General features: G+C 40.0%; 1 protein-coding gene across 1 annotated transcript; it reads left to right on the forward strand.

Annotated features, from left to right (window-relative positions):
- Positions 1 to 2183: 2183 nt before the first annotated feature.
- LOC147864366 (uncharacterized) lies at positions 2184 to 4816 on the forward strand. The gene is made up of 4 exons (XM_087319853.1): positions 2184 to 2257; positions 2763 to 3467; positions 3948 to 4241; positions 4337 to 4816. Exons 1-4 carry the CDS (start codon positions 2252 to 2254, stop codon positions 4376 to 4378), a joined length of 1047 nt encoding a protein of 348 aa, XP_087175979.1. The 5' UTR covers positions 2184 to 2251; the 3' UTR covers positions 4379 to 4816.
- The last annotated feature ends 4523 nt before the right edge of the window (positions 4817 to 9339 follow it).

Genomic DNA, 9339 nt, shown 5'->3' on the forward strand with positions numbered 1-9339 from the left:
ATCACTTGATGACAATCGAAAAGAAAACCACAGACTAAATGGGAATGGAGGTAAGTCGACAAAACAGAAAGAGAATACACATGATATTAACGTGGAAAACCCTAAGAGGGAAAAACCACAGGAGTCCACAGACTCCAAACTATCACTCTGTAAAGTAATACAACAGGGAGCATACAGGCAACAACCTCTTGCTCACAATCTTCGCCTAGCGGCGGTTACAACAGAGACACAATCTCTGTATGTCGCTCTCTCTCTCTCTTACGCACCATACAGAGGTTACACCAATAACTCTATCATTGTAGCTATTAAGTTTGCCCTAGGTCATATTTATACTAATATGACTTTCGGGCTATTTACAAATATAGCCCCAGTGGGCTCTCTGGAACATATTTACATATATGTCCCTTCCATCCGATGAGAGGTTCTCATCAGGTCTGCAACATCTGGTTCTCACTGGGTCTTCCTTGCCAGGTACTCGTCATCCGGTTCTTGTCGGGTCTTCCGTTGTCGGGTACTCCACATCCGGTTCTCATTGGGTCTTCTCACTTCCCATCCGGAGGGACCTGTTTCCTAACAAATGTCTCCCACAATTTGTGAGGAATTTCATGTTTATATCCATTATTCTTAAGGTGATATTGATCCAGGATAAAAACAATTTTCCATGAACAAGAGAGACAACTAGAACTCACCCGATTGAAGAGGTCGAAGATGATGAAGACAATAGAAGACCAGCAATGTGTGTTCAGTATGTGGATGCCGATAACACAAGATTCCTTATTTCTATCGCCGCTTCTTGTACAGACCACCAAATTTAACTTGCTATATCTCGTTACGAATCTCGAATCGAGGGATTTCTAACACTTGTCTTTGTGCTGAATTCTGTTGTTGATAGAGAGCGCAGCAATAAAAACAAATTTGCTTCTTCTTCTTCCCCTCTCCACTCTTGCTTCTCTCTCTCTCTCTCTCTCTCTCTCTCTCTCTCTTTTCCTTCATATTTCTCCAGTACATATACAATAAAATCATAATATTATAATTAAACTATGAGAGTGAAGATGTGTTTAATACAACACCATATAATTGATGTCCTCGTTGATATAACCCCTTGCTTATATACTCTTGCGTGTTGACTCATCCTCCCTCTCTACTCTTTAGTGTTACAATCATCAAGTCAATGGTTTAGAGAGTTAATAATTAAGAAATAAGATTAAGTTAGGTAATTAAGCATCAATTAACCTCAAGTTGGTGGAGAAAACAACAAATTGAGTCGATCTTGTATTGATGAGCACGATGCTTTTTGCCTAAGTAGCCAACCACCTTCCACTACACCTAATCTTATTATCTACAACATACAAGCCCCAATAAAAAATGGGGCAAAAGGTTCCCATGCTTAGCCTCTACAACTCAAGTTGATCCCTTTCCCTAACCAAGATACTCAAAGAAATATCTAAACAACTTTACATTTCACAACCATAATAAACACTCTTTAAGAGAGAAAATGTGTGCTAAATTTCTTAAAGGAAAAACAAATTTCTTATGACTTCAAAATGCATCAAAACCCTTGGGTCAATCACTAGTGCAAAATTAGGATGATGCGTGAGTAGGTTAATTAAGAGTTCTAATAAATTATATATCATAAGTGAACCATCTCATTTTGTGAAAAAAAACCAGAATCACAATCTCCAAATGTGTGTTTTATCTATGTTTTACAAATGAGAGAGTTTACTTCCAATATTTCGGTGGATTAGATTGGTATTTTTTATATTTTCCCGTCATCAACATATGGAAACGTGTATTAGATGCACTATGTTAAAATATATTTTTTTTGTAAAGATTGAACATAGAGTTAGCTTACTAGCTGGAGCAAGCTTCTTTATTCTTTTTTATCACAAGAACATGGTGGACATCCTTGGCACTAATGTGAATGTGGGGTGTAATTTATAATGAGTCGATAATACATATGCAAGTAACATAGTGGAATGAGAAAAAAGAGGGCACATTTGTGGGGTAACATTTGTAGTGAGTAAAAGGCCGCCAATGTGTGTGTGTGTGTGTGTGTGTGTGTGTTGATAGCAAAAAGTCAATTGTTAGACAGAGATGAACCACAATAAAGGGAGGATGATGCTACATAGGAAACTTGATATGATCTCATTTCTCATTTAAAGTTTAGAAACCTCTCTCTCTCTCTCTCTCTCTCTCTCTCTCTCTCTCTCCTGCACAAACTAATTAACAACAGTTTGTTTTCAAGCTTCTCATGAAGGTAATCTAAATTTTCATTTATTCTTTTGCTTCTTCTTCTTCTATTTGTCTCTATCTCATATAACTACTTTTGCTTTCATATTCCTCCCATTGTTTTAATAGTTCCATGCCTTCCCATCATTTTCGATGGTAACAACCATGATTGCATATGCCAAATCATATTTACATATCCACACATTCATCTAGGCATTTTTTACATGCATATGAATCTCCATACATATATAGATTCACATAGGTATGTGCTTGTGTTGTATGGAATGTGTGTCTATGGTGCATATGCATTTATATGCTCTTCTTAGCTTATCCTACACTTCTTTACAATAGAAGTTGATACATACATGCGCATTATACAACTACATATGTGGATATATAAATATATGCCATATATGCATAGACACATGCCATAGATGCAAACTACATAAAGAGAAAGAGAGTACTTTGAAATGTTTAAATTTTTTGTCCCACACTCATTGTATTCTTGTATCTCTATTTTTTTATTTTTGTAGTTACAACAAAGGTCTCCTAAATGCCATAATTACAATGTCCCACATAACTATAGCACAAAGGAGCAATGTGTGTATGTCATCTCATCGAAGCATAACGACAACAAATGCTCGCCCATCCATGGATCATCTAAGAATTTCCAAAGGAAAGAAGTCGTATCACCTACTACTCAATATGTTTCGACAAAGGCTTACAATAAAAAAGATTATGATTATTTAGCTAAATTCCCACTTTCTACAACAAAGTTGTTGTACACAAACAACAAGAATGAGATTTTAAAAGTCAATAAGAATGGGATGGGATATGAAACCTCCATCAATTCCTCTATCGATTCTATAGTTACTTATGGAAATCGGAATTCTAACATGAATGTAGAATTTCCTAGCAATGATTTTGAATCAAATCAGAAGTTGCATAATAACACAGAGGTAGAATTTGATAGCTATAACTTGAACTTGAAGCATAAGCTACATAACACAGAGGTTGATCTTGATCCCTACAACTTTGTACAATCATGTCATGAAGTACCTAATACTGAGGTGGAATTTGATAGGAATAACTTTTTACAATTGGAGCATGAATTACACAAGACAGAGGTGGTGTATGATAATAAAAGGACTAAACAAATTCGACAGAAAACATGCAATATTGAAGGGAAACTCGACACCAAAAACTCAACACTACAACAAAAAATGCATGAAAAAGAGGTGCACAATAAATTGTTGAATGGGCTTTTGATTGGAAGTGATGTTGTTAAAGAAATATCTAGCAAGTGCAATAAGCACAATGAAAAGGTAAACCACAAGGTGAGTGAGAAGAAGCCCTTTTTAATGTATAAGGAATATGATTTATTTTCTTAGGTTATGAGTAATGTAGCTAAGTGGTTTTTTGGACATGAATTTTAGTTAATTGTTACTTTAATGATCTACATGTTCAATATGAAGTATTGAAGTATTTTTACAAGAAATGTATCACTAATAGACCCATTGCTTTACAAACTTAGAGACTTCAACCAACCACATCTTTAATTTTAGATTTACCACTACATCTTGATCGTAGAGTTTATTTTGTAATTAATTATAATTTTGCAACAATGCTTTCACATTGTGTTTTATCATGTGGTTTCTATATAACAATTTCATTATTACTACAAAGTTGTGATGTTGACGTTGGACCTTGCCTTTCAGAAGACAAGTGTATCTATTCCGAAATCTAGTTTGGGGGATAGAGAAACATATTCTCCCAACAAAGAAACATATATATGTGTTTTGGGTCAAGTTCAAAAGAAGAAAAGAGAAGGGCTATTGGTTGGACAACCTTTTACTCTAGATGCTCAAATTCCTATTGTTACTCAAAGAGAGGGTTTCCTCCCTCAAGCAACACCTGTAAAAATACATACACAAACACCCATTGTAAAGCATAAATTCACGGCAACAAAGTTATCACATCGCTTTGGTGCTTATGTCAAGAAATCTTCTTTGGTGAGCCATGAGATACTTTTCTCGTTTAACTTTAAGACAAAAATTTCCTATTATGCCAATGTCTAAATTTTGTATTTTCTTATTGTATTTGCTAGAATTGGAGACTTTGTTTTCTTGCCCCTATAACGATCGAATGAAGTCACATACAGTTATTGGAAGCATCATCATAATGCTATATCGGTAAAGGAATCTAAAAGTCATATCCACGCCAACACATCAACAATTGCTATTTAACCAATATATTTTATGTGTTTATTAAGATGTGTAACAATGACTTTGTATTCTATGCAATATGAGAGTGTATCTCGATTATAGTATGCCCAATGTAGCCTTTATAAAATGCACAATATGAGAGTGTATCTTGATTCAAGGGAAACATTCAACCTCTATATTATGCACAATACATGAATTGTGTATTTTATTCGTGCTTTTTGAAGCAAGTATTGTAAATGAGGAGCTTGAGGTTGTGCGACCTTTACAAATGGATGAGGTTGTTCTCATTTTTAGCCTAGCTTGTTGACTAGAGATCCAAGATGATGAATCCAAAACTAAATAATGATTTTCTTCATTATGCTTGCAAAGTCAATGTAAAAATTGTTGACAATTGGATAAATGTGAACCTAAAAGGAAACAAGAAGTTTTTTGGGAAAAAAAAAGGAAAGAACAAGTGCTTCGATACAAATATGATTCTTTTAGTATGTCAATATCCACAATATTTTACATCACTTTCTACTTCCTATGTGCAACTAGACGGTGATTATGTAAGTATCAACAAGATATGGAAGCAAACTTTTAATAATTTAAGGTATATATTGGGAGGAGTCACTAATTGTAAGATGTGAGAGCCAATAGTTAGATTTAAGGTGATACTTTCATATATCACTATCATTGACATTTCATGTCCTCTAGAATGTAATTCTCACAATAGTTAGGTATTGAGAAAGTGCCTAAAATATAATAATTGTATGACAAATCTTTACTCTATTCTACCTTTTTGCTTTATGTGTAAGCTATAAATGAATTGGATCAATTATCAATTTCTTTAACATTACCAATTGTTGTATCATCGGTTTTTCTTTTGGATAATGAAAGATACACCCTTATCATTTGTTTAGGGTTTAGGGTTGTATCATCCACCAAATGTGTTATTTTGGACAATAAACAATTACCCTTATAATATGTTGTAAAAGTTAGCGTGCAAAAGCTTGACAAACCCGGTTAAGCCGGGCAGCAATAGAGAATAGAAAACACAGGTTCAATGGAAGCTTGAGAATATTTAGCATACACGGGAGAGACAGAGACATAGAGGGAGAGAGAGAGAGAGCAGAACATAAAACTCTATTCTAAAATAATAATCCTCTGTGTACATGGAATGGGCTCAGAGAGCACTTTTATACAAGTCCATAAAGGACTGACCGAAGTACTGATAGGTACTTCAATGCTCATACGAGCGACTGTCACTGACTCCCAAACATATGCCTACGTACTAGGCTGGATCCGTAGGCCTCTAACGGCCTACCGGTTTCAATCCGATCCGACTCCTGGTTCCGGATATCATCCGGACACCGATCTGGTTCTCCGTTCTGGATATCGATCCGGCTCTAGCTTATTCAGCCGATCTGGATCCGGTTGAGCTTGCTCGCTCAACACTCCCCATCAAGCTCAACTTGAGGTCAGATCGTGGTGTCAGTGTCTGCAGTAGCCGTTCTTTTCCTCTGGCTCCTTCTGACGTCCTCCCGCCTTGCTCGCACACCTCGTCCTCCTTGGTCGGCTTGTCTGCTCAGCATGCCCATCTCATCTCCTTCGTTGTTATGACTCTGGCGCTTGTCGACCCATCAGTTCCTTCGTGTCAGTGTCGACTTCCACTGCCTTCTCATCCGCTTGGCCTTTAGTTGATTCGGTTCTTCCGAATTCAACTGTTGAACCGAATCAGCTTCCTCCGATTCGTTCCAGCTCTTGTCCGAGTTGGTAGTCTCCAACTCGTCTTCCAATCTTAGGCCCTTCACAACATCGGTCCAGGCCTTCTTCCGGTCGGCGCTATCCTTCTTGACTCTGTCGCCGCTGCCGCTTGCTCCGACTTGTTCAGATGTGCCGACTCCTTCGGTCCGCTCGGCTTCCTTTATTTGCTCAGCTCCCCCCTTGGTTCTTTCTTCCTCTCCAGCTCCTTGTCCGGTGCCATCCATTCCCGTTCCTGTTCTCTCCCTCAAGTGCGGCACATCGAGATGTTGAATGCCGAGCATCTCCAAAAAATGTTGCAACTTGTCCGATCCAAGCGGCTTGGTGAAGATGTCGGAAACCTACCGATTCGTGTGAACATATTGAAGTTCAACTTCACCGCTCAGGACCCGCTCACGAACAAAGTGATAATGCACTTCTATGTGCTTTGTCTGAGCATGGAATACAGGGTTCTTGGCGAGCTGTATGCTGCTTACGTTGTCACAATAAATCAGGATCAAGGTCGGCACCTCGATCCGAGGTCTCACAGCAGTTGCCAAAGCCAAATAGCTTCACAGGTGGCAATGGTAGTGCCCCGTTACTCAGCCTTAGTGCTCGATAGAGCCACTAGTGGCTGCTTTTTGTTGCTCCATGCAACAACCGCGCTACCAAGAGAAAACATGTAATCGGAGGTGGATTGGTGATCCGATACATCACCAACCCAGTCGGCATCGGTATACCTGACCAACTTCCCAGCTATAACAGTCTCCGGTCCTTCGTGTCGCTCACATATCGCAATAGTCGATGCGCGCACTAAAGGTGCTCCACGGTCGGCTTCTGCATAAACTGGTTGATCACCTCGACTGGATAACTGATGTCGGGTCTGGTGATCATCAAGTACATAAGGCTTCCGACAATTTGTCGGAACCGTTTCTCATCGCAAGCCAGGCCAAAGTCAGGACGTAGCTTCAGGTTCCGGTCCAGGGGGGTGGAGAACGATCAGCATTCCGTCATGCCAAACTTGTACATCATATTCAACACATAGTGTCTTTGTGAGCCCAATATGCCATCGGGGGTCCGGATCACCTCGATCCCAAGAAAATAATGAAGGTCCCCCAGGTTCTTCATTTCAAATGCGTTCGACAATTGGGACTTCAGTCTGTCGATTTCATCCAGTCCGAGTCCGGTGATGTCTAAATCATCAACATATAGCAGGATAAAAACCGAACCGTCCGGACCTTTCCGGATGAACAATGACGAGTCGGACTTTGAGGCTGTAAAACCATCTTATGTAATCGGTGTGTGATCTTCGCATTCCAAGCTCAGGGGGCTTGCTTCAGACCGTAAAGCGTCTTCTTGAGTCGGCATACTACCGACTTGTTCATCTCCGATTGGAATCCGGGGGGTTGGATCATATAGACCCGTTCTTCAAAGTCACCTTGAAGAGACGCATTCTTCATGTCCATTTGGTGAAGATGCCATACCCTTGCCGCAACAACAACCAGTACCACACGAACCACCATTATCTTCGCTACCGGATCAAAGGTCTCGTCGTAGTCGATTCCGTGGGTCTGTGCGTATCCCTTTGCCACTAACCGGGCCTTGTACCGGTTGACCGAACCGTCAGCATTGTACTTCACCTTATATACCCATTTACAACCGATCGGTTTACACTGTCGGGGAGGGTCAACCAGGTTCCATGTGTCATTGACATCAAGTGCCCGCATTTCTTCCTCCATAGCAGCACACCAATTTGCGTCTTTTACTGCTTCTACGTAGCTCTCCGGCTCACACACTTCCGCCACCTTAGTCATGTACACAGAGTGATGTTCCATATAATCATTGTATCCATACCTCTGGACGGGGTTCTTCTGGCGGATTGAGTGGCGTAACTTTTCGTTATCCGGTTTGAGGCCCTTCTTGGCCCATTCGGACTTCCTTTCTAAAGATCCGCCTTCTTCCTTTCCGGGGTCAGGTTCGTTTCGATCTAACCCTTCATTGTCGGTATTGTATTCCGGCATCTTCTTCTTTCCCCTACCTTTGCGCGTGAACCGTCTCCTCGGTTCCTTGTGCAGGGAGAGCACGACAGAGTCTCCACTACTCGTTGTCAAGATCAGTACTAAGACAGAGAAAGAATTAGTACTAAAAGATGAGGATTAGTACTAAGAGAGGTGTAGAACTCTCGAGAGAAGGAAAGAGTGAGCGAGAGAGAGATAGAGAGAGAGAAAGGGTGAGAGAATGATGATAAAAGATATATATTATGTGAAGAGAGTATGCAATTGTAGCTAGGAGGCTTAAGACTGGCGTTGAACCAATTTGGTTCGAAATAATGCCTTGTGCCTCCTTTTATAGTGTTCTCAAGAGTACTCCTAAAGTTTCTAGAATGTTCTAGAGAAATCTAGAATATACATCAATTTTCTATAATAAAACATAAATGAAAATAATATTTTACGTATTACAATGTATGGTCTAATGGTCAAGCACTCGACCCATGTAGCATAAGGTCATGGGTTCGAGACTTGCCATATCATGACACTATCTACCCTTTAAAACGATGAGTGTCACGAGTCGTTTTGGATTGAGGACCCGGTTTGTCTGGATATTGACAATGGAAGTCTTCAAGAAGAGCACGAGCATTGGTCACATTCTCTATCGGTTCCCAAGTACGCTCGCTGGGACTATATCCTAGCCAATCGACTAGATAGTAGAGCTTGTTGTGAACAATCTTGGAATCAAGGATGGTGGCAACCTTGTACTGAGGTCCATCTTCAAGCTCGATCGGGAGTGAAGGCTGTGTAATACGTCCGGGAGTGGAGGCTGTGTAATACGTCCTGGGATGATGCTCTCTTGATAGGGTTCAAGGAGAGAACTATGAAACATCGGATGTATCCGAAATTGCGGAGGTAGATCGAGACGAAAATAGACATCATTAATCTTTCCTATAATATGGAAAGGACCTAATCGTCGATAATCCAACTTCTCGCATGGGCGAGTGGTCTTGATGTGTCGTCGTAGTAGCCATACTCGATCTCCAATGTTAAAACTAGATGGAAGTCGATGACCATCCGCGTAAACCTTGTGTGTTTGTTGAGCTTGTTGGAGATGAGTAGATAAATCGGTTTGTATCTTGCGTAACCACTCTAAACGATCCTCTACGCAAGGA

This window comes from Azolla caroliniana, unplaced genomic scaffold (genome assembly GCF_043228905.1).
Source record: "Azolla caroliniana isolate FFs.n. ecotype wild unplaced genomic scaffold, voAzoCaro1.0.p SCAF_5, whole genome shotgun sequence".
In the NCBI taxonomy this organism is placed as follows: Eukaryota; Viridiplantae; Streptophyta; class Polypodiopsida; order Salviniales; family Salviniaceae; genus Azolla; species Azolla caroliniana.

Excerpts from the sequence above, each read along its gene's own strand:
- LOC147864366 (XM_087319853.1), top strand. Across the intron at positions 3,468-3,947 it reads AAAAAATGCATGAAAAAGAG|AAGACAAGTGTATCTATTCC; the intron begins GTGCACAATAAA and ends CTTGCCTTTCAG. Across the intron at positions 4,242-4,336 it reads ATGTCAAGAAATCTTCTTTG|AATTGGAGACTTTGTTTTCT; the intron begins GTGAGCCATGAG and ends TGTATTTGCTAG.